This window comes from Labrus bergylta, chromosome 6 (genome assembly GCF_963930695.1).
Source record: "Labrus bergylta chromosome 6, fLabBer1.1, whole genome shotgun sequence".
Lineage (NCBI taxonomy): Eukaryota > Metazoa > Chordata > Actinopteri > Labriformes > Labridae > Labrus > Labrus bergylta.
Window position 1 is genome coordinate 326,280 of NC_089200.1, and position 27,245 is coordinate 353,524.

Below are 27,245 nucleotides of genomic sequence, written 5' to 3' on the forward strand. Positions count from 1 at the left end.
TCTTCTACTGTTAAATATCTGACTCTTCTACTGATAAATATCTGACTCTTCTACTGATAAATATCTGACTTTTCTCCTGTTAAATATCTGACTCTTCTTCTCCTGATAAATATTTGACTCTTCTCCTGTTAAATATCTGACTCTTCTTCTACTGATAAATATTTGACTCTTCTCCTGTTAAATATCTGACTCTTCTTCTACTGATAAATATCTGACTCTTCTACTGTTAAATATCTGACTCTTCTACTGTTAAATATCTGACTCTTCTTCTACTGATAAATATCTGACTCTTCTACTGTTAAATATCTGACTCTTCTACTGATAAATATCTGACTCTTCTCCTGTTAAATATCTGACTCTTCTTCTCCTGTTAAATATCTGACTCTTCTCCTGTTAAATATCTGACTCTTCTTCTACTGATAAATATTTGACTCTTCTCCTGTTAAATATCTGACTCTTCTTCTACTGATAAATATCTGACTCTTCTACTGTTAAATATCTGACTCTTCTACTGTTAAATATCTGACTCTTCTACTGTTAAATATCTGACTCTTCTACTGTTAAATATCTGACTCTTCTCCTGATAAATATCTGACTCTTCTACTAATAAATATCTGACTCTTCTTCTACTGTTAAATATCTGACTCTTCTCCTGATAAATATCTGACTCTTCTACTAATAAATAGCTGACTCTTCTTCTACTGTTAAATATCTGACTCTTCTTCTACTGTTAAATATCTGACTCTTCTTCTACAGTTAAATATTTGACTCTTCTCCTGATAAATATCTGACTCTTCTACTAATAAATATCTGACTCTTCTTCTACTGTTAAATATCTGACTCTTCTCCTGATAAATATCTGACTCTTCTACTAATAAATAGCTGACTCTTCTTCTACTGTTAAATATCTGACTCTTCTTCTACTGTTAAATATCTGACTCTTCTTCTACAGTTAAATATTTGACTCTTCTACTGTTAAATATCTGACTCTTCTTCTCCTGATAAATATCTGACTCTTCTACTGATAAATATCTGACTCTTCTACTGATAAATATCTGACTCTTCTTCTACTGTTAAATATCTGACTCTTCTTCTACTGATAAATATCTGACTCTTCTACTGTTAAATATCTGACTCTTCTACTGTTAAATATCTGACTCTTCTACTGATAAATATCTGACTCTTCTTCTACTGTTAAATATCTGACTCTTCTTCTACTGATAAATATCTGACTCGTCTACTGTTAAATATCTGACTCTTCTTCTACTGTTAAATATCTGACTCTTCTTCTACTGTTAAATATCTGACTCGTCTACTGTTAAATATCTGACTCTTCTTCTACTGTTAAATATCTGACTCTTCTTCTACTGTTAAATATCTGACTCTTCTACTGTTAAATATCTGACTCTTCTACTGATAAATATCTGACTCTTCTTCTACTGTTAAATATCTGACTCTTCTTCTACTGATAAATATCTGACTCTTCTACTGATAAATATCTGACTCTTCTAATAAATATCCGACTCTTCTTCTACTGTTAAATATCTGACTCTTCTTGTCCTGATAAATATCTGACTCTTCTACTGATAAATATCTGACTCTTCTTCTACTGTTAAATATCTGACTCTTCTTCTACTGATAAATATCTGACTCTTCTACTGATAAATATCTGACTCTTCTAATAAATATCCGACTCTTCTTCTACTGTTAAATATCTGACTCCTCTACTGATAAATATCTGACTCTTCTACTGTTAAATATCTGACTCTTCTTCTACAGTTAAATATCTGACTCTTCTACTGTTAAATATCTGACTCTTCTTCTACTGTTAAATATCTGACTCTTCTTCTCCTGATGAATATCTGACTCTTCTACTGATAAATATCTGACTCTTCTTCTACTGTTAAATATCTGACTCCTCTACTGATAAATATCTGACTCTTCTTGTCCTGATAAATATCTGACTCTTCTTCGACTGATATATATCTGACTCTTCTACTGATAAATATCTGACTCTTCTTCTACTGTTAAATATCTGACTCTTCTTCTACTGTTAAATATCTGACTCTTCTACTGATAAATATCTGACTCTTCTTCTACTGTTAAATATCTGACTCTTCTACTGATAAATATCTGACTCTTCTTCTACTGTTAAATATCTGACTCTTCTTCTACTGTTAAATATCTGACTCTTCTTCTACTGTTAAATATCTGACTCCTCTACTGATAAATATCTGACTCTTCTTCTACTGTTAAATATCTGACTCTTCTACTGATAAATATCTGACTCTTCTACTGATAAATATCTGACTTTTCTCCTGTTAAATATCTGACTCTTCTTCTCCTGATAAATATTTGACTCTTCTCCTGTTAAATATCTGACTCTTCTTCTACTGATAAATATTTGACTCTTCTCCTGTTAAATATCTGACTCTTCTTCTACTGATAAATATCTGACTCTTCTACTGTTAAATATCTGACTCTTCTACTGTTAAATATCTGACTCTTCTTCTACTGATAAATATCTGACTCTTCTACTGTTAAATATCTGACTCTTCTACTGATAAATATCTGACTCTTCTCCTGTTAAATATCTGACTCTTCTTCTCCTGTTAAATATCTGACTCTTCTCCTGTTAAATATCTGACTCTTCTACTGATAAATATCTGACTCTTCTACTGATAAATATCTGACTCTTCTACTGATAAATATCTGACTCTTCTCCTGTAAAATATCTGACTCTTCTACTGATAAATATCTGACTCTTCTCCTGTTAAATATCTGACTCTTCTACTGATAAATATCTGACTTTTCTACTGTGAAATATCTGACTCCTCTACTGATAAATATCTGACTCTTCTTCGACTGATATATATCTGACTCTTCTACTGTTAAATATCTGACTCTTCCACTGATAAATATCTGACTTTTCTACTGTGAAATATCTGACTCCTCTACTGATAAATATCTGACTCTTCTTCTACTGTTAAATATCTGACTCTTCTTCTACTGATAAATATCTGACTCTTCTCCTGTTAAATATCTGACTCTTCTTCTCCTGATGAATATCTGACTCTTCTGCTGATAAATATCTGACTTTTCTACTGTGAAATATCTGACTCCTCTACTGATAAATATCTGACTCTTCTTCTACTGTTAAATATCTGACTCTTCTTCTACTGATAAATATCTGACTCTTCTCCTGTTAAATATCTGACTCTTCTGCTGATGAATATCTGACTCTTCTGCTGATAAATATCTGACTTTTCTACTGTGAAATATCTGACTCCTCTACTGATAAATATCTGACTCTTCTTCTACTGTTAAATATCTGACTCTTCTTGTCCTGATAAATATCTGACTCTTCTACTGTGAAATATCTGACTCTTCTTCTCCTGTTAAATATCTGACTCTTCTTCTCCTGATAAATATCTGACTCTTCTACTGATAAATATCTGACTCTTCTTCTCCTGATGAATATCTGACTCTTCTGCTGATAAATATCTGACTTTTCTACTGTGAAATATCTGACTCCTCTACTGATAAATATCTGACTCTTCTTCTACTGTTAAATATCTGACTCTTCTTCTACTGATAAATATCTGACTCTTCTTCTACTGATAAATATCTGACTCTTCTACTGATAAATATCTGACTCTTCTACTGATAAATATCTGACTTTTCTACTGTTAAATATCTGACTCGTCTACTGTTAAATATCTGACTCTTCTTCTACTAAAAAATATCTGACTTTTCTACTGATAAATATCTGACTCTTCTTCTACTGTTAAATATCTGATTCTTCTACTGTAAAATATCTGACTCTTCTTCTACTGATAAATATCTGACTCTTCTTCGACTGATATATATCTGACTCTTCTACTGTTAAATATCTGACTCTTCCACTGATAAATATCTGACTTTTCTACTGTGAAATATCTGACTTTTCTACTGATAAATATCTGACTCTTCTTCTACTGTTAAATATCTGATTCTTCTACTGTAAAATATCTGACTCTTCTTCTACTGATAAATATCTGACTCTTCTTCGACTGATATATATCTGACTCTTCTACTGTTAAATATCTGACTCTTCCACTGATAAATATCTGACTTTTCTACTGTGAAATATCTGACTCCTCTACTGATAAATATCTGACTCCTCTACTGTGAAATATCTGACTCTTCTTCTACTGTTAAATATCTGACTCTTCTTCTACTGATAAATATCTGACTCTTCTCCTGTTAAATATCTGACTCTTCTTCTCCTGATGAATATCTGACTCTTCTGCTGATAAATATCTGACTCTTCTTCTAATAAATATCCAACTCTTCTTCTACTGATAAATATCTGACTCTTCTACTGATAAATATCTGACTCTTCTAATAAATATCCGACTCTTCTTCTACTGTTAAATATCTGACTCTTCTTGTCCTGATGAATATCTGACTCTTCTACTGTGAAATATCTGACTCTTCTTCTCCTGTTAAATATCTGACTCTTCTTCTCCTGATAAATACCTGACTCTTCTACTGATAAATATCTGACTCTTCTTTTACTGTTAAATATCTGACTCTTCTTCTCCTGTTAAATATCTGACTCTTCTTCTCCTGATAAATATCTGACATTTCTACTGATAAATATCTGACTCGTCTACTGTTAAATATCTGACTCTTCTTCTACTAATAAATATCTGACTTTTCTACTGATAAATATCTGACTCTTCTTCTACTGTTAAATATCGGATTCTTCTACTGTTAAATATCTGACTCTACTTCTACTGATAAATATCTGACTCTTCTTCGACTGCTAAATATCTGACTCTTCTCCTGTTAAATATCTGACTCTTCTACTGATAAATATCTGACTTTTCTACTGTGAAATATCTGACTCCTCTACTGATAAATATCTGACTCTTCTTCTACTGTTAAATATCTGACTCTTCTTCTACTGATAAATATCTGACTCTTCTACTGATAAATATCTGACTCTTCTACTGATAAATATCTGACTCTTCTCCTGTTAAATATCTGACTCTTCTACTGATAAATATCTGACTCTTCTACTGATAAATATCTGACTCGTCTACTGTTAAATATCTGACTCTTCTTCTACTGTTAAATATCTGACTCTTCTTCTACTGTTAAATATCTGACTCTTCTACTGTTAAATATCTGACTCTTCTACTGTTAAATATCTGACTCTTCTTCTACTGATAAATATCTGACTCTTCTACTGATAAATATCTGACTCTTCTAATAAATATCCGACTCTTCTTCTACTGTTAAATATCTGACTCTTCTTGTCCTGATAAATATCTGACTCTTCTACTGATAAATATCTGACTCTTCTTCTACTGTTAAATATCTGACTCTTCTTCTACTGATAAATATCTGACTCTTCTAATAAATATCCGACTCTTCTTCTACTGTTAAATATCTGACTCCTCTACTGATAAATATCTGACTCTTCTACTGATAAATATCTGACTCTTCTTGTCCTGATAAATATCTGACTCTTCTACTGTTAAATATCTGACTCTTCTTCTACTGTTAAATATCTGACTTGTCTTCCACTGATAAATATCTGACTCTTCTTCTACTGTTAAATATCTGACTCTTCTTCTACAGTTAAATATCTGACTCTTCTACTGTTAAATATCTGACTCTTCTTCTACTGTTAAATATCTGACTCTTCTTCTCCTGATGAATATCTGACTCTTCTACTGATAAATATCTGACTCTTCTTCTACTGTTAAATATCTGACTCCTCTACTGATAAATATCTGACTCTTCTTGTCCTGATAAATATCTGACTCTTCTTCGACTGATATATATCTGACTCTTCTACTGATATATATCTGACTCTTCTACTGATAAATATCTGACTTTTCTACTGTTAAATATCTGACTCCTCTACTGATAAATATCTGACTCTTCTTCTACTGTTAAATATCTGACTCTTCTACTGATAAATATCTGACTCTTCTTCTCCTGATAAATATTTGACTCTTCTCCTGTTAAATATCTGACTCTTCTTCTACTGATAAATATTTGACTCTTCTCCTGTTAAATATCTGACTCTTCTTCTACTGATAAATATCTGACTCTTCTACTGTTAAATATCTGACTCTTCTACTGTTAAATATCTGACTCTTCTACTGTTAAATATCTGACTCTTCTACTGTTAAATATCTGACTCTTCTCCTGATAAATATCTGACTCTTCTACTAATAAATATCTGACTCTTCTTCTACTGTTAAATATCTGACTCTTCTCCTGATAAATATCTGACTCTTCTACTAATAAATAGCTGACTCTTCTTCTACTGTTAAATATCTGACTCTTCTTCTACTGTTAAATATCTGACTCTTCTTCTACAGTTAAATATTTGACTCTTCTACTGTTAAATATCTGACTCTTCTTCTCCTGATAAATATCTGACTCTTCTACTGATAAATATCTGACTCTTCTACTGATAAATATCTGACTCTTCTTCTACTGTTAAATATCTGACTCTTCTTCTACTGATAAATATCTGACTCTTCTACTGTTAAATATCTGACTCTTCTACTGTTAAATATCTGACTCTTCTACTGATAAATATCTGACTCTTCTTCTACTGTTAAATATCTGACTCTTCTTCTACTGATAAATATCTGACTCGTCTACTGTTAAATATCTGACTCTTCTTCTACTGTTAAATATCTGACTCTTCTTCTACTGTTAAATATCTGACTCGTCTACTGTTAAATATCTGACTCTTCTTCTACTGTTAAATATCTGACTCTTCTTCTACTGTTAAATATCTGACTCTTCTACTGTTAAATATCTGACTCTTCTACTGATAAATATCTGACTCTTCTTCTACTGTTAAATATCTGACTCTTCTTCTACTGATAAATATCTGACTCTTCTACTGATAAATATCTGACTCTTCTAATAAATATCCGACTCTTCTTCTACTGTTAAATATCTGACTCTTCTTGTCCTGATAAATATCTGACTCTTCTACTGATAAATATCTGACTCTTCTTCTACTGTTAAATATCTGACTCTTCTTCTACTGATAAATATCTGACTCTTCTACTGATAAATATCTGACTCTTCTAATAAATATCCGACTCTTCTTCTACTGTTAAATATCTGACTCCTCTACTGATAAATATCTGACTCTTCTACTGTTAAATATCTGACTCTTCTTCTACAGTTAAATATCTGACTCTTCTACTGTTAAATATCTGACTCTTCTTCTACTGTTAAATATCTGACTCTTCTTCTCCTGATGAATATCTGACTCTTCTACTGATAAATATCTGACTCTTCTTCTACTGTTAAATATCTGACTCCTCTACTGATAAATATCTGACTCTTCTTGTCCTGATAAATATCTGACTCTTCTTCGACTGATATATATCTGACTCTTCTACTGATAAATATCTGACTCTTCTTCTACTGTTAAATATCTGACTCTTCTTCTACTGTTAAATATCTGACTCTTCTACTGATAAATATCTGACTCTTCTTCTACTGTTAAATATCTGACTCTTCTACTGATAAATATCTGACTCTTCTTCTACTGTTAAATATCTGACTCTTCTTCTACTGTTAAATATCTGACTCTTCTTCTACTGTTAAATATCTGACTCCTCTACTGATAAATATCTGACTCTTCTTCTACTGTTAAATATCTGACTCTTCTACTGATAAATATCTGACTCTTCTACTGATAAATATCTGACTTTTCTCCTGTTAAATATCTGACTCTTCTTCTCCTGATAAATATTTGACTCTTCTCCTGTTAAATATCTGACTCTTCTTCTACTGATAAATATTTGACTCTTCTCCTGTTAAATATCTGACTCTTCTTCTACTGATAAATATCTGACTCTTCTACTGTTAAATATCTGACTCTTCTACTGTTAAATATCTGACTCTTCTTCTACTGTTAAATATCTGACTCTTCTACTGATAAATATCTGACTCTTCTCCTGTTAAATATCTGACTCTTCTTCTCCTGTTAAATATCTGACTCTTCTCCTGTTAAATATCTGACTCTTCTACTGATAAATATCTGACTCTTCTACTGATAAATATCTGACTCTTCTACTGATAAATATCTGACTCTTCTCCTGTAAAATATCTGACTCTTCTACTGATAAATATCTGACTCTTCTCCTGTTAAATATCTGACTCTTCTACTGATAAATATCTGACTCTTCTACTGATAAATATCTGACTCTTCTACTGATAAATATCTGACTCTTCTTCGACTGATATCTATCTGACTCTTCTACTGTTAAATATCTGACTCTTCCACTGATAAATATCTGACTTTTCTACTGTGAAATATCTGACTCCTCTACTGATAAATATCTGACTCTTCTTCTACTGTTAAATATCTGACTCTTCTTCTACTGATAAATATCTGACTCTTCTCCTGTTAAATATCTGACTCTTCTTCTCCTGATGAATATCTGACTCTTCTGCTGATAAATATCTGACTTTTCTACTGTGAAATATCTGACTCCTCTACTGATAAATATCTGACTCTTCTTCTACTGTTAAATATCTGACTCTTCTTCTACTGATAAATATCTGACTCTTCTCCTGTTAAATATCTGACTCTTCTGCTGATGAATATCTGACTCTTCTGCTGATAAATATCTGACTTTTCTACTGTGAAATATCTGACTCCTCTACTGATAAATATCTGACTCTTCTTCTACTGTTAAATATCTGACTCTTCTTGTCCTGATAAATATCTGACTCTTCTACTGTGAAATATCTGACTCTTCTTCTCCTGTTAAATATCTGACTCTTCTTCTCCTGATAAATATCTGACTCTTCTACTGATAAATATCTGACTCTTCTTTTACTGTTAAATATCTGACTCGTCTTCCACTGATAAATATCTGACTCTTCTACTGATAAATATCTGACTCTTCTTGTCCTGATAAATATCTGACTCTTCTACTGTTAAATATCTGACTCTTCTTCTACTGTTAAATATCTGACTCTTCTTCTCCTGTTAAATATCTGACTCTTCTTCTCCTGATAAATATCTGACTCTTCTACTGATACATATCTGACTCTTCTTCTACTGTTAAATATCTGACTCTTCTTCTACTGATAAATATCTGACTCTTCTTCTACTGATAAATATCTGACTCTTCTACTGATAAATATCTGACTCTTCTACTGATAAATATCTGACTTTTCTACTGTTAAATATCTGACTCGTCTACTGTTAAATATCTGACTCTTCTTCTACTAAAAAATATCTGACTTTTCTACTGATAAATATCTGACTCTTCTTCTACTGTTAAATATCTGATTCTTCTACTGTAAAATATCTGACTCTTCTTCTACTGATAAATATCTGACTCTTCTTCGACTGATATATATCTGACTCTTCTACTGTTAAATATCTGACTCTTCCACTGATAAATATCTGACTTTTCTACTGTGAAATATCTGACTTTTCTACTGATAAATATCTGACTCTTCTTCTACTGTTAAATATCTGATTCTTCTACTGTAAAATATCTGACTCTTCTTCTACTGATAAATATCTGACTCTTCTTCGACTGATATATATCTGACTCTTCTACTGTTAAATATCTGACTCTTCCACTGATAAATATCTGACTTTTCTACTGTGAAATATCTGACTCCTCTACTGATAAATATCTGACTCCTCTACTGTGAAATATCTGACTCTTCTTCTACTGTTAAATATCTGACTCTTCTTCTACTGATAAATATCTGACTCTTCTCCTGTTAAATATCTGACTCTTCTTCTCCTGATGAATATCTGACTCTTCTGCTGATAAATATCTGACTCTTCTTCTAATAAATATCCAACTCTTCTTCTACTGATAAATATCTGACTCTTCTACTGATAAATATCTGACTCTTCTAATAAATATCCGACTCTTCTTCTACTGTTAAATATCTGACTCTTCTTGTCCTGATGAATATCTGACTCTTCTACTGTGAAATATCTGACTCTTCTTCTCCTGTTAAATATCTGACTCTTCTTCTCCTGATAAATATCTGACTCTTCTACTGATAAATATCTGACTCTTCTTTTACTGTTAAATATCTGACTCTTCTTCTCCTGTTAAATATCTGACTCTTCTTCTCCTGATAAATATCTGACATTTCTACTGATAAATATCTGACTCGTCTACTGTTAAATATCTGACTCTTCTTCTACTAATAAATATCTGACTTTTCTACTGATAAATATCTGACTCTTCTTCTACTGTTAAATATCGGATTCTTCTACTGTTAAATATCTGACTCTACTTCTACTGATAAATATCTGACTCTTCTTCGACTGCTAAATATCTGACTCTTCTCCTGTTAAATATCTGACTCTTCTACTGATAAATATCTGACTTTTCTACTGTGAAATATCTGACTCCTCTACTGATAAATATCTGACTCTTCTTCTACTGTTAAATATCTGACTCTTCTTCTACTGATAAATATCTGACTCTTCTACTGATAAATATCTGACTCTTCTACTGATAAATATCTGACTCTTCTCCTGTTAAATATCTGACTCTTCTACTGATAAATATCTGACTCTTCTACTGATAAATATCTGACTCTTCTCCTGTTAAATATCTGACTCTTCTCCTGTTAAATATCTGACTCTTCTACTGATAAATATCTGACTCTTCTCCTGTTAAATATCTGACTCTTCTCCTGTTAAATATCTGACTCTTCTTGTTCTGATAAATATCTGACTCTTCTACTGTTAAATATCTGACTCTTCTTCTCCTGTTAAATATCTGACTCTTCTTCTCCTGATAAATATCTGACTCTTCTACTGTTAAATATCTGACTCTTCTACTAATAAATATCCAACTCTTCTTCTACTGTTAAATATCTGACTCTTCTTCTCCTGATAAATATCTGACTCTTCTACTGATAAATATCTGACTCTTCTTCTACTGTTAAATATCTGACTCTTCTTTTACTGATAAATATCTGACTCTTCTACTGATAAATATCTGACTCTTCTTCTCCTGATAAATATCTGACTCTTCTACTGATAAATATCTGACTCTTCTTTTACTGTTAAATATCTGACTCTTCTACTGTTAAATATCTGACTCTTCTTCTCCTGTTAAATATCTGACTCTTCTTCTCCTGATAAATATCTGACATTTCTACTGATAAATATCTGACTCGTCTACTGTTAAATATCTGACTCTTCTTCTACTAATAAATATCTGACTTTTCTACTGATAAATATCTGACTCTTCTTCTACTGTTAAATATCGGATTCTTCTACTGTTAAATATCTGACTCTACTTCTACTGATAAATATCTGACTCTTCTTCGACTGCTAAATATCTGACTCTTCTCCTGTTAAATATCTGACTCTTCTACTGATAAATATCTGACTTTTCTACTGTGAAATATCTGACTCCTCTACTGATAAATATCTGACTCTTCTTCTACTGATAAATATCTGACTCTTCTACTGATAAATATCTGACTCTTCTAATAAATATCCGACTCTTCTTCTACTGTTAAATATCTGACTCTTCTTGTCCTGATGAATATCTGACTCTTCTACTGTGAAATATCTGACTCTTCTTCTCCTGATAAATATCTGACTCTTCTACTGATAAATATCTGACTCTTCTTTTACTGTTAAATATCTGACTCTTCTTCTCCTGTTAAATATCTGACTCTTCTTCTCCTGATAAATATCTGACATTTCTACTGATAAATATCTGACTCGTCTACTGTTAAATATCTGACTCTTCTTCTACTAATAAATATCTGACTTTTCTACTGATAAATATCTGACTCTTCTTCTACTGTTAAATATCGGATTCTTCTACTGTTAAATATCTGACTCTACTTCTACTGATAAATATCTGACTCTTCTTCGACTGCTAAATATCTGACTCTTCTCCTGTTAAATATCTGACTCTTCTACTGATAAATATCTGACTTTTCTACTGTGAAATATCTGACTCCTCTACTGATAAATATCTGACTCTTCTTCTACTGTTAAATATCTGACTCTTCTTCTACTGATAAATATCTGACTCTTCTACTGATAAATATCTGACTCTTCTCCTGTTAAATATCTGACTCTTCTCCTGTTAAATATCTGACTCTTCTACTGATAAATATCTGACTCTTCTCCTGTTAAATATCTGACTCTTCTCCTGTTAAATATCTGACTCTTCTTGTTCTGATAAATATCTGACTCTTCTACTGTTAAATATCTGACTCTTCTTCTCCTGTTAAATATCTGACTCTTCTTCTCCTGATAAATATCTGACTCTTCTACTGATAAATATCTGACTCTTCTTCTACTGTTAAATATCTGACTCTTCTTCTACAGTTAAATATTTGACTCTTCTACTGTTAAATATCTGACTCTTCTACTAATAAATATCCAACTCTTCTTCTACTGTTAAATATCTGACTCTTCTTCTCCTGATAAATATCTGACTCTTCTACTGATAAATATCTGACTCTTCTTCTACTGTTAAATATCTGACTCTTCTACTGATAAATATCTGACTCTTCTTCTACTGATAAATATCTGACTCTTCTTTTACTGATAAATATCTGACTCTTCTACTGATAAATATCTGACTCTTCTTCTCCTGATAAATATCTGACTCTTCTACTGTTAAATATCTGACTCTTCTTTTACTGTTAAATATCTGACTCTTCTACTGTTAAATATCTGACTCTTCTTCTCCTGTTAAATATCTGACTCTTCTTCTCCTGATAAATATCTGACATTTCTACTGATAAATATCTGACTCGTCTACTGTTAAATATCTGACTCTTCTTCTACTGATAAATATCTGACTTTTCTACTGATAAATATCTGACTCTTCTTCTACTGTTAAATATCGGATTCTTCTACTGTTAAATATCTGACTCTACTTCTACTGATAAATATCTGACTCTTCTTCGACTGCTAAATATCTGACTCTTCTCCTGTTAAATATCTGACTCTTCTACTGATAAATATCTGACTTTTCTACTGTGAAATATCTGACTCCTCTACTGATAAATATCTGACTCTTCTTCTACTGTTAAATATCTGACTCTTCTTCTACTGATAAATATCTGACTCTTCTACTGATAAATATCTGACTCTTCTACTGATAAATATCTGACTCTTCTCCTGTTAAATATCTGACTCTTCTCCTGTTAAATATCTGACTCTTCTACTGATAAATATCTGACTCTTCTCCTGTTAAATATCTGACTCTTCTCCTGTTAAATATCTGACTCTTCTTGTTCTGATAAATATCTGACTCTTCTACTGTTAAATATCTGACTCTTCTTCTCCTGTTAAATATCTGACTCTTCTTCTCCTGATAAATATCTGACTCTTCTACTGATAAATATCTGACTCTTCTTCTACTGTTAAATATCTGACTCTTCTACTGTTAAATATCTGACTCTTCTTCTACTGTTAAATATCTGACTCTTCTTCTACAGTTAAATATTTGACTCTTCTACTGTTAAATATCTGACTCTTCTACTAATAAATATCCAACTCTTCTTCTACTGTTAAATATCTGACTCTTCTTCTCCTGATAAATATCTGACTCTTCTACTGATAAATATCTGACTCTTCTTCTACTGTTAAATATCTGACTCTTCTACTGATAAATATCTGACTCTTCTTCTACTGATAAATATCTGACTCTTCTTTTACTGATAAATATCTGACTCTTCTACTGATAAATATCTGACTCTTCTTGTCCTGATAAATATCTGACTCTTCTACTGTTAAATATCTGACTCTTCTTCTACTGTTAAATATCTGACTCTTCTTCTCCTGTTAAATATCTGACTCTTCTTCTCCTGATAAATATCTGACTCTTCTACTGATAAATATCTGACTCTTCTTCTACTGTTAAATATCTGACTCTTCTTCTACTGATAAATATCTGACTCTTCTACTGTTAAATATCTGACTCTTCTTCTACTGTTAAATATCTGACTCTTCTTCTACTGATAAATATCTGACTTTTCTACTGTTAAATATCTGACTCTTCTTCTACTGATAAATATCTGACTCTTCTTCTACTGTTAAATATCTGACTCTTCTTCTACTGATAAATATCTGACTCTTCTACTGATAAATATCTGACTCTTCTACTGATAAATATCTGACTCTTCTCCTGTTAAATATCTGACTCTTCTCCTGTTAAATATCTGACTCTTCTACTGATAAATATCTGACTCTTCTCCTGTTAAATATCTGACTCTTCTCCTGTTAAATATCTGACTCTTCTTGTTCTGATAAATATCTGACTCTTCTACTGTTAAATATCTGACTCTTCTTCTCCTGTTAAATATCTGACTCTTCTTCTCCTGATAAATATCTGACTCTTCTACTGATAAATATCTGACTCTTCTTCTACTGTTAAATATCTGACTCTTCTACTGTTAAATATCTGACTCTTCTTCTACTGTTAAATATCTGACTCTTCTTCTACAGTTAAATATTTGACTCTTCTACTGTTAAATATCTGACTCTTCTACTAATAAATATCCAACTCTTCTTCTACTGTTAAATATCTGACTCTTCTTCTCCTGATAAATATCTGACTCTTCTACTGATAAATATCTGACTCTTCTTCTACTGTTAAATATCTGACTCTTCTACTGATAAATATCTGACTCTTCTTCTACTGATAAATATCTGACTCTTCTTTTACTGATAAATATCTGACTCTTCTACTGATAAATATCTGACTCTTCTTGTCCTGATAAATATCTGACTCTTCTACTGTTAAATATCTGACTCTTCTTCTACTGTTAAATATCTGACTCTTCTTCTCCTGTTAAATATCTGACTCTTCTTCTCCTGATAAATATCTGACTCTTCTACTGATAAATATCTGACTCTTCTTCTACTGTTAAATATCTGACTCTTCTTCTACTGATAAATATCTGACTCTTCTACTGTTAAATATCTGACTCTTCTTCTACTGTTAAATATCTGACTCTTCTTCTACTGATAAATATCTGACTTTTCTACTGTTAAATATCTGACTCTTCTTCTACTGTTAAATATCTGACTCTTCTTCTACTGTTAAATATCTGACTCGTCTACTGTTAAATATCTGACTCTTCTTCTACTGTTAAATATCTGACTCTTCTTCTACTGTTAAATATCTGACTCTTCTACTGTTAAATATCTGACTCTTCTACTGATAAATATCTGACTCTTCTTCTACTGTTAAATATCTGACTCTTCTTCTACTGATAAATATCTGACTCTTCTACTGATAAATATCTGACTCTTCTAATAAATATCCGACTCTTCTTCTACTGTTAAATATCTGACTCTTCTTGTCCTGATAAATATCTGACTCTTCTACTGATAAATATCTGACTCTTCTTCTACTGTTAAATATCTGACTCTTCTTCTACTGATAAATATCTGACTCTTCTAATAAATATCCGACTCTTCTTCTACTGTTAAATATCTGACTCCTCTACTGATAAATATCTGACTCTTCTACTGATAAATATCTGACTCTTCTTGTCCTGATAAATATCTGACTCTTCTACTGTTAAATATCTGACTCTTCTTCTACTGTTAAATATCTGACTTGTCTTCCACTGATAAATATCTGACTCTTCTTCTACTGTTAAATATCTGACTCTTCTTCTACAGTTAAATATCTGACTCTTCTACTGTTAAATATCTGACTCTTCTTCTACTGTTAAATATCTGACTCTTCTTCTCCTGATGAATATCTGACTCTTCTTCTACTGTTAAATATCTGACTCCTCTACTGATAAATATCTGACTCTTCTTGTCCTGATAAATATCTGACTCTTCTTCGACTGATATATATCTGACTCTTCTACTGATAAATATCTGACTCTTCTTCTACTGTTAAATATCTGACTCTTCTTCTACTGTTAAATATCTGACTCTTCTACTGATAAATATCTGACTTTTCTACTGTTAAATATCTGACTCCTCTACTGATAAATATCTGACTCTTCTTCTACTGTTAAATATCTGACTCTTCTACTGATAAATATCTGACTCTTCTTCTCCTGATAAATATTTGACTCTTCTCCTGTTAAATATCTGACTCTTCTTCTACTGATAAATATTTGACTCTTCTCCTGTTAAATATCTGACTCTTCTTCTACTGATAAATATCTGACTCTTCTACTGTTAAATATCTGACTCTTCTACTGTTAAATATCTGACTCTTCTACTGTTAAATATCTGACTCTTCTCCTGATAAATATCTGACTCTTCTACTAATAAATATCTGACTCTTCTTCTACTGTTAAATATCTGACTCTTCTTTTACTGATAAATATCTGACTCTTCTACTGATAAATATCTGACTCTTCTTCTACTGATAAATATCTGACTCTTCTTCTACTGATAAATATCTGACTCTTCTACTGATAAATATCTGACTCTTCTTCTACTGATAAATATCTGACTCTTCTTGTCCTGATAAATATCTGACTCTTCTACTGTTAAATATCTGACTCTTCTTCTACTGTTAAATATCTGACTCTTCTTCTCCTGTTAAATATCTGACTCTTCTTCTCCTGATAAATATCTGACTCTTCTACTGATAAATATCTGACTCTTCTTCTACTGTTAAATATCTGACTCTTCTTCTACTGATAAATATCTGACTCTTCTACTGTTAAATATCTGACTCTTCTTCTACTGTTAAATATCTGACTCTTCTTCTACTGATAAATATCTGACTTTTCTACTGATAAATATCTGACTCGTCTACTGTTAAATATCTGACTCTTCTTCTACTGTTAAATATCTGACTCTTCTTCTACTGTTAAATATCTGACTCGTCTACTGTTAAATATCTGACTCTTCTTCTACTGTTAAATATCTGACTCTTCTTCTACTGTTAAATATCTGACTCTTCTACTGTTAAATATCTGACTCTTCTACTGATAAATATCTGACTCTTCTTCTACTGTTAAATATCTGACTCTTCTTCTACTGATAAATATCTGACTCTTCTACTGATAAATATCTGACTCTTCTAATAAATATCCGACTCTTCTTCTACTGTTAAATATCTGACTCTTCTTGTCCTGATAAATATCTGACTCTTCTACTGATAAATATCTGACTCTTCTTCTACTGTTAAATATCTGACTCTTCTTCTACTGATAAATATCTGACTCTTCTACTGATAAATATCTGACTCTTCTAATAAATATCCGACTCTTCTTCTACTGTTAAATATCTGACTCCTCTACTGATAAATATCTGACTCTTCTACTGTTAAATATCTGACTCTTCTTCTACAGTTAAATATCTGACTCTTCTACTGTTAAATATCTGACTCTTCTTCTACTGTTAAATATCTGACTCTTCTTCTCCTGATGAATATCTGACTCTTCTACTGATAAATATCTGACTCTTCTTCTACTGTTAAATATCTGACTCCTCTACTGATAAATATCTGACTCTTCTTGTCCTGATAAATATCTGACTCTTCTTCGACTGATATATATCTGACTCTTCTACTGATAAATATCTGACTCTTCTTCTACTGTTAAATATCTGACTCTTCTTCTACTGTTAAATATCTGACTCTTCTACTGATAAATATCTGACTCTTCTTCTACTGTTAAATATCTGACTCTTCTACTGATAAATATCTGACTCTTCTTCTACTGTTAAATATCTGACTCTTCTTCTACTGTTAAATATCTGACTCTTCTTCTACTGTTAAATATCTGACTCCTCTACTGATAAATATCTGACTCTTCTTCTACTGTTAAATATCTGACTCTTCTTCTACTGTTAAATATCTGACTCTTCTTCTACTGTTAAATATCTGACTCCTCTACTGATAAATATCTGACTCTTCTTCTACTGTTAAATATCTGACTCTTCTACTGATAAATATCTGACTCTTCTACTGATAAATATCTGACTTTTCTCCTGTTAAATATCTGACTCTTCTTCTCCTGATAAATATTTGACTCTTCTCCTGTTAAATATCTGACTCTTCTTCTACTGATAAATATTTGACTCTTCTCCTGTTAAATATCTGACTCTTCTTCTACTGATAAATATCTGACTCTTCTACTGTTAAATATCTGACTCTTCTACTGTTAAATATCTGACTCTTCTTCTACTGATAAATATCTGACTCTTCTTTTACTGATAAATATCTGACTCTTCTACTGATAAATATCTGACTCTTCTTGTCCTGATAAATATCTGACTCTTCTACTGTTAAATATCTGACTCTTCTTCTACTGTTAAATATCTGACTCTTCTTCTCCTGTTAAATATCTGACTCTTCTTCTCCTGATAAATATCTGACTCTTCTACTGATAAATATCTGACTCTTCTTCTACTGTTAAATATCTGACTCTTCTTCTACTGATAAATATCTGACTCTTCTACTGTTAAATATCTGACTCTTCTTCTACTGTTAAATATCTGACTCTTCTTCTACTGATAAATATCTGACTTTTCTACTGTTAAATATCTGACTCTTCTTCTACTGTTAAATATCTGACTCTTCTTCTACTGTTAAATATCTGACTCGTCTACTGTTAAATATCTGACTCTTCTTCTACTGTTAAATATCTGACTCTTCTTCTACTGTTAAATATCTGACTCTTCTACTGTTAAATATCTGACTCTTCTACTGATAAATATCTGACTCTTCTTCTACTGTTAAATATCTGACTCTTCTTCTACTGATAAATATCTGACTCTTCTACTGATAAATATCTGACTCTTCTAATAAATATCCGACTCTTCTTCTACTGTTAAATATCTGACTCTTCTTGTCCTGATAAATATCTGACTCTTCTACTGATAAATATCTGACTCTTCTTCTACTGTTAAATATCTGACTCTTCTTCTACTGATAAATATCTGACTCTTCTAATAAATATCCGACTCTTCTTCTACTGTTAAATATCTGACTCCTCTACTGATAAATATCTGACTCTTCTACTGATAAATATCTGACTCTTCTTGTCCTGATAAATATCTGACTCTTCTACTGTTAAATATCTGACTCTTCTTCTACTGTTAAATATCTGACTTGTCTTCCACTGATAAATATCTGACTCTTCTTCTACTGTTAAATATCTGACTCTTCTTCTACAGTTAAATATCTGACTCTTCTACTGTTAAATATCTGACTCTTCTTCTACTGTTAAATATCTGACTCTTCTTCTCCTGATGAATATCTGACTCTTCTTCTACTGTTAAATATCTGACTCCTCTACTGATAAATATCTGTTTCTTCTTGTCCTGATAAATATCTGACTCTTCTTCGACTGATATATATCTGACTCTTCTACTGATAAATATCTGACTCTTCTTCTACTGTTAAATATCTGACTCTTCTTCTACTGTTAAATATCTGACTCTTCTACTGATAAATATCTGACTTTTCTACTGTTAAATATCTGACTCCTCTACTGATAAATATCTGACTCTTCTTCTACTGTTAAATATCTGACTCTTCTACTGATAAATATCTGACTCTTCTTCTCCTGATAAATATTTGACTCTTCTCCTGTTAAATATCTGACTCTTCTTCTACTGATAAATATTTGACTCTTCTCCTGTTAAATATCTGACTCTTCTTCTACTGATAAATATCTGACTCTTCTACTGTTAAATATCTGACTCTTCTACTGTTAAATATCTGACTCTTCTACTGTTAAATATCTGACTCTTCTCCTGATAAATATCTGACTCTTCTACTAATAAATATCTGACTCTTCTTCTACTGTTAAATATCTGACTCTTCTTTTACTGATAAATATCTGACTCTTCTACTGATAAATATCTGACTCTTCTTCTACTGATAAATATCTGACTCTTCTTCTACTGATAAATATCTGACTCTTCTACTGATAAATATCTGACTCTTCTTCTACTGATAAATATCTGACTCTTCTTGTCCTGATAAATATCTGACTCTTCTACTGTTAAATATCTGACTCTTCTTCTACTGTTAAATATCTGACTCTTCTTCTCCTGTTAAATATCTGACTCTTCTTCTCCTGATAAATATCTGACTCTTCTACTGATAAATATCTGACTCTTCTTCTACTGTTAAATATCTGACTCTTCTTCTACTGATAAATATCTGACTCTTCTACTGTTAAATATCTGACTCTTCTTCTACTGTTAAATATCTGACTCTTCTTCTACTGATAAATATCTGACTTTTCTACTGATAAATATCTGACTCGTCTACTGTTAAATATCTGACTCTTCTTCTACTGTTAAATATCTGACTCTTCTTCTACTGTTAAATATCTGACTCGTCTACTGTTAAATATCTGACTCTTCTTCTACTGTTAAATATCTGACTCTTCTTCTACTGTTAAATATCTGACTCTTCTACTGTTAAATATCTGACTCTTCTACTGATAAATATCTGACTCTTCTTCTACTGTTAAATATCTGACTCTTCTTCTACTGATAAATATCTGACTCTTCTACTGATAAATATCTGACTCTTCTAATAAATATCCGACTCTTCTTCTACTGTTAAATATCTGACTCTTCTTGTCCTGATAAATATCTGACTCTTCTACTGATAAATATCTGACTCTTCTTCTACTGTTAAATATCTGACTCTTCTTCTACTGATAAATATCTGACTCTTCTACTGATAAATATCTGACTCTTCTAATAAATATCCGACTCTTCTTCTACTGTTAAATATCTGACTCCTCTACTGATAAATATCTGACTCTTCTACTGTTAAATATCTGACTCTTCTTCTACAGTTAAATATCTGACTCTTCTACTGTTAAATATCTGACTCTTCTTCTACTGTTAAATATCTGACTCTTCTTCTCCTGATGAATATCTGACTCTTCTACTGATAAATATCTGACTCTTCTTCTACTGTTAAATATCTGACTCCTCTACTGATAAATATCTGACTCTTCTTGTCCTGATAAATATCTGACTCTTCTTCGACTGATATATATCTGACTCTTCTACTGATAAATATCTGACTCTTCTTCTACTGTTAAATATCTGACTCTTCTTCTACTGTTAAATATCTGACTCTTCTTCTACTGTTAAATATCTGACTCTTCTACTGATAAATATCTGACTTTTCTACTGTTAAATATCTGACTCCTCTACTGATAAATATCTGACTCTTCTTCTACTGTTAAATATCTGACTCTTCTACTGATAAATATCTGACTCTTCTTCTCCTGATAAATATTTGACTCTTCTCCTGTTAAATATCTGACTCTTCTTCTACTGATAAATATTTGACTCTTCTCCTGTTAAATATCTGACTCTTCTTCTACTGATAAATATCTGACTCTTCTACTGTTAAATATCTGACTCTTCTACTGTTAAATATCTGACTCTTCTACTGTTAAATATCTGACTCTTCTCCTGATAAATATCTGACTCTTCTACTAATAAATATCTGACTCTTCTTCTACTGTTAAATATCTGACTCTTCTTTTACTGATAAATATCTGACTCTTCTACTGATAAATATCTGACTCTTCTTCTACTGATAAATATCTGACTCTTCTTCTACTGATAAATATCTGACTCTTCTACTGATAAATATCTGACTCTTCTTCTACTGATAAATATCTGACTCTTCTTGTCCTGATAAATATCTGACTCTTCTACTGTTAAATATCTGACTCTTCTTCTACTGTTAAATATCTGACTCTTCTTCTCCTGTTAAATATCTGACTCTTCTTCTCCTGATAAATATCTGACTCTTCTACTGATAAATATCTGACTCTTCTTCTACTGTTAAATATCTGACTCTTCTTCTACTGATAAATATCTGACTCTTCTACTGTTAAATATCTGACTCTTCTTCTACTGTTAAATATCTGACTCTTCTTCTACTGATAAATATCTGACTTTTCTACTGATAAATATCTGACTCGTCTACTGTTAAATATCTGACTCTTCTTCTACTGTTAAATATCTGACTCTTCTTCTACTGTTAAATATCTGACTCGTCTACTGTTAAATATCTGACTCTTCTTCTACTGTTAAATATCTGACTCTTCTTCTACTGTTAAATATCTGACTCTTCTACTGTTAAATATCTGACTCTTCTACTGATAAATATCTGACTCTTCTTCTACTGTTAAATATCTGACTCGTCTACTGTTAAATATCTGACTCTTCTTCTACTGTTAAATATCTGACTCTTCTTCTCCTGATGAATATCTGACTCTTCTACTGATAAATATCTGACTCTTCTTCTACTGTTAAATATCTGACTCCTCTACTGATAAATATCTGACTCTTCTTGTCCTGATAAATATCTGACTCTTCTTCGACTGATATATATCTGACTCTTCTACTGATAAATATCTGACTCTTCTTCTACTGTTAAATATCTGACTCTTCTTCTACTGTTAAATATCTGACTCTTCTTCTACTGTTAAATATCTGACTCTTCTACTGATAAATATCTGACTTTTCTACTGTTAAATATCTGACTCCTCTACTGATAAATATCTGACTCTTCTTCTACTGTTAAATATCTGACTCTTCTACTGATAAATATCTGACTCTTCTTCTCCTGATAAATATTTGACTCTTCTCCTGTTAAATATCTGACTCTTCTTCTACTGATAAATATTTGACTCTTCTCCTGTTAAATATCTGACTCTTCTTCTACTGATAAATATCTGACTCTTCTACTGTTAAATATCTGACTCTTCTACTGTTAAATATCTGACTCTTCTACTGTTAAATATCTGACTCTTCTCCTGATAAATATCTGACTCTTCTACTAATAAATATCTGACTCTTCTTCTACTGTTAAATATCTGACTCTTCTTTTACTGATAAATATCTGACTCTTCTACTGATAAATATCTGACTCTTCTTCTACTGATAAATATCTGACTCTTCTTCTACTGATAAATATCTGACTCTTCTACTGATAAATATCTGACTCTTCTTCTACTGATAAATATCTGACTCTTCTTGTCCTGATAAATATCTGACTCTTCTACTGTTAAATATCTGACTCTTCTTCTACTGTTAAATATCTGACTCTTCTTCTCCTGTTAAATATCTGACTCTTCTTCTCCTGATAAATATCTGACTCTTCTACTGATAAATATCTGACTCTTCTTCTACTGTTAAATATCTGACTCTTCTTCTACTGATAAATATCTGACTCTTCTACTGTTAAATATCTGACTCTTCTTCTACTGTTAAATATCTGACTCTTCTTCTACTGATAAATATCTGACTTTTCTACTGATAAATATCTGACTCGTCTACTGTTAAATATCTGACTCTTCTTCTACTGTTAAATATCTGACTCTTCTTCTACTGTTAAATATCTGACTCGTCTACTGTTAAATATCTGACTCTTCTTCTACTGTTAAATATCTGACTCTTCTTCTACTGTTAAATATCTGACTCTTCTACTGTTAAATATCTGACTCTTCTACTGATAAATATCTGACTCTTCTTCTACTGTTAAATATCTGACTCTTCTTCTACTGATAAATATCTGACTCTTCTACTGATAAATATCTGACTCTTCTAATAAATATCCGACTCTTCTTCTACTGTTAAATATCTGACTCTTCTTGTCCTGATAAATATCTGACTCTTCTACTGATAAATATCTGACTCTTCTTCTACTGTTAAATATCTGACTCTTCTTCTACTGATAAATATCTGACTCTTCTACTGATAAATATCTGACTCTTCTAATAAATATCCGACTCTTCTTCTACTGTTAAATATCTGACTCCTCTACTGATAAATATCTGACTCTTCTACTGTTAAATATCTGACTCTTCTTCTACAGTTAAATATCTGACTCTTCTACTGTTAAATATCTGACTCTTCTTCTACTGTTAAATATCTGACTCTTCTTCTCCTGATGAATATCTGACTCTTCTACTGATAAATATCTGACTCTTCTTCTACTGTTAAATATCTGACTCCTCTACTGATAAATATCTGACTCTTCTTGTCCTGATAAATATCTGACTCTTCTTCGACTGATATATATCTGACTCTTCTACTGATAAATATCTGACTCTTCTTCTACTGTTAAATATCTGACTCTTCTTCTACTGTTAAATATCTGACTCTTCTACTGATAAATATCTGACTCTTCTTCTACTGTTAAATATCTGACTCTTCTACTGATAAATATCTGACTCTTCTTCTACTGTTAAATATCTGACTCTTCTTCTACTGTTAAATATCTGACTCTTCTTCTACTGTTAAATATCTGACTCCTCTACTGATAAATATCTGACTCTTCTTCTACTGTTAAATATCTGACTCTTCTTCTACTGTTAAATATCTGACTCTTCTTCTACTGTTAAATATCTGACTCCTCTACTGATAAATATCTGACTCTTCTTCTACTGTTAAATATCTGACTCTTCTACTGATAAATATCTGACTCTTCTACTGATAAATATCTGACTTTTCTCCTGTTAAATATCTGACTCTTCTTCTCCTGATAAATATTTGACTCTTCTCCTGTTAAATATCTGACTCTTCTTCTACTGATAAATATTTGACTCTTCTCCTGTTAAATATCTGACTCTTCTTCTACTGATAAATATCTGACTCTTCTACTGTTAAATATCTGACTCTTCTACTGTTAAATATCTGACTCTTCTACTGTTAAATATCTGACTCCTCTACTGATAAATATCTGACTCTTCTTGTCCTGATAAATATCTGACTCTTCTTCGACTGATATATATCTGACTCTTCTACTGATAAATATCTGACTCTTCTTCTACTGTTAAATATCTGACTCTTCTTCTACTGTTAAATATCTGACTCTTCTACTGATAAATATCTGACTCTTCTTCTACTGTTAAATATCTGACTCTTCTACTGATAAATATCTGACTCTTCTTCTACTGTTAAATATCTGACTCTTCTTCTACTGTTAAATATCTGACTCCTCTACTGATAAATATCTGACTCTTCTTCTACTGTTAAATATCTGACTCTTCTTCTACTGTTAAATATCTGACTCTTCTTCTACTGTTAAATATCTGACTCCTCTACTGATAAATATCTGACTCTTCTTCTACTGTTAAATATCTGACTCTTCTACTGATAAATATCTGACTCTTCTACTGATAAATATCTGACTTTTCTCCTGTTAAATATCTGACTCTTCTTCTCCTGATAAATATTTGACTCTTCTCCTGTTAAATATCTGACTCTTCTTCTACTGATAAATATTTGACTCTTCTCCTGTTAAATATCTGACTCTTCTTCTACTGATAAATATCTGACTCTTCTACTGTTAAATATCTGACTCTTCTACTGTTAAATATCTGACTCTTCTACTGTTAAATATCTGACTCTTCTACTGTTAAATATCTGACTCTTCTCCTGATAAATATCTGACTCTTCTACTAATAAATATCTGACTCTTCTTCTACTAATAAATATCTGACTTTTCTACTGATAAATATCTGACTCGTCTACTGTTAAATATCTGACTCTTCTTCTACTAATAAATATCTGACTTTTCTACTGATGAATATCTGACTCTTCTTCTACAGTTATATATCTGACTCTTCTTCTACTGATAAATATCTGACTCTTCTACTGTTAAATATCTGACTCTTCTTATACTGATAAATATCTGACTCTTGAATATCTGAATATCTCTTGATGAATATCTGACTCTTTTTTGCAGCTTTTCCTTCTGATCCGGTTCTAAAGGGTCCTGGTCCTGTGCTGCTGGGTCAGGAGGCAGTCCTTAGTTGTGATGTCATCAATGTCTTCTCAGCCAATCAGATGAGGATCCTGTGGCTGTTGGGGAACAGAACGCTGACGTCAGAGTCCTTCACGTTCTCCGGTTCCTTACAGAACGTCTCGTTGGTTCTTCAGCAGAAGGTCACGAAGGAACAGCAGCTTCTGACGTGCAGGGCGGAGCTTCTGACAGAGGGCGGGGATGAGTGGAGGTCAAGGACGAGTGACATCCACCTGCAGGTCCACTGTAAGTGAATGAGCAGATTTTAGAGTGGAGACTTTTATTGTGAAGTAGTTCCAGGTGGAGACTTTTTTTTTTTTTTAAGATTTATTTTGGGCTTTTCGTGGCTTTAATTCAGAGAGAGGACAGTGGATAGAGTCTGAAACCAGAGAGAGAGAGGACAGTGGATAGAGTCTGAAACCAGAGAGAGAGAGAGGACAGTGGATAGAGTCTGAAACCAGAGAGAGAGAGAGGACAGTGGATAGAGTCTGAAACCAGAGAGAGAGAGAGGACAGTGGATAGAGTGTGAAACCAGAGAGAGAGAGGACAGTGGATAGAGTCTGAAACCAGAGAGAGAGAGAGCGGGGAATGACATGTGGAAAGGGGCCATGGGTGGAAGTGAACTGAGACGAGAGTCTCAATACATGGGACGCGCGCCCTAACCATTGCGCCACCAGCGCACCCCTCAGATGGAGACTTTTATTGTGAAGTAGTTCCAGGAAGTGCTGGAATGTTTGCATGGCTCCAGGGGGGATAAGTGACACGGGACCACCTTTATTAACTCACATCCAGGTTTAGTCTCAGGTTCAGGTTTTGTTGAGGTTCTGTTTTTTGTTGTTGAGGTTCAGGTCTTGTTGAGGTTTTGGTTTTGTTGAGGTTCAGGTCTTGTTGAGGTTCAGGTTTTGTTGAGGTTTAGGTTTTTGTTGTTGAGGTTCAGGTTTTGTTGAGGTTCAGGTTTTTGTTGTTGAGGTTCTGGTTTTGTAGAGGTTCTTGTTCTGGATTGTTGAGGTTCTTGTTTTTTTTTTAGGTTCAGGTGTTGTTGAGGTTTTGGTTTTGTTGAGGTTCAGGTTTTTGTTGTTGAGGTTCAAGTTTTGTTGAGGATCAGGTTTTTGTTGTTGAGGTTCTGGTTTTGTTGAGGTTTAGGTTTTTGTTGTTGAGGTTCAGGTTTTGTTGAGGTTCAGGTTTTTGTTGTTGAGGTTCTGGTTTTGTAGAGGTTCTTGTTCTGGATTGTTGAGGTTCTTGTTTTTTTTTTAGGTTCAGGTGTTGTCGAGGTTTTGGTTTTGTTGAGGTTTTGGTTTTGTTGAGGTTCAGGTCTTGTTGAGGTTCAGGTTTTGTTGAGGTTCAGGTTTTTGTTGTTGAGGTTCAAGTTTTGTTGAGGTTCAGGTTTTTGTTGTTGAGGTTCTGGTTTTGTAGAGGTTCTTGTTCTGTTGAAGTTGAGGTCTTGTTGAGGTTCTG

At 32.3% G+C, this 27,245-nt stretch overlaps 1 protein-coding gene across 2 annotated transcripts in view; it reads left to right on the top strand.

Moving 5' to 3' along the window:
* Positions 1-27,245, top strand: part of vcam1b (vascular cell adhesion molecule 1b) — a 53,648-nt gene that overhangs the window by 21,940 nt on the left and 4,463 nt on the right. For both annotated transcript variants that reach the window (XM_065956377.1, XM_065956378.1), the window contains exon 7: positions 25,734-26,036. In XM_065956377.1, coding sequence (XP_065812449.1) covers positions 25,734-26,036 — 303 coding nt within the window. The remainder of the gene's footprint in view (positions 1-25,733; positions 26,037-27,245) is intronic.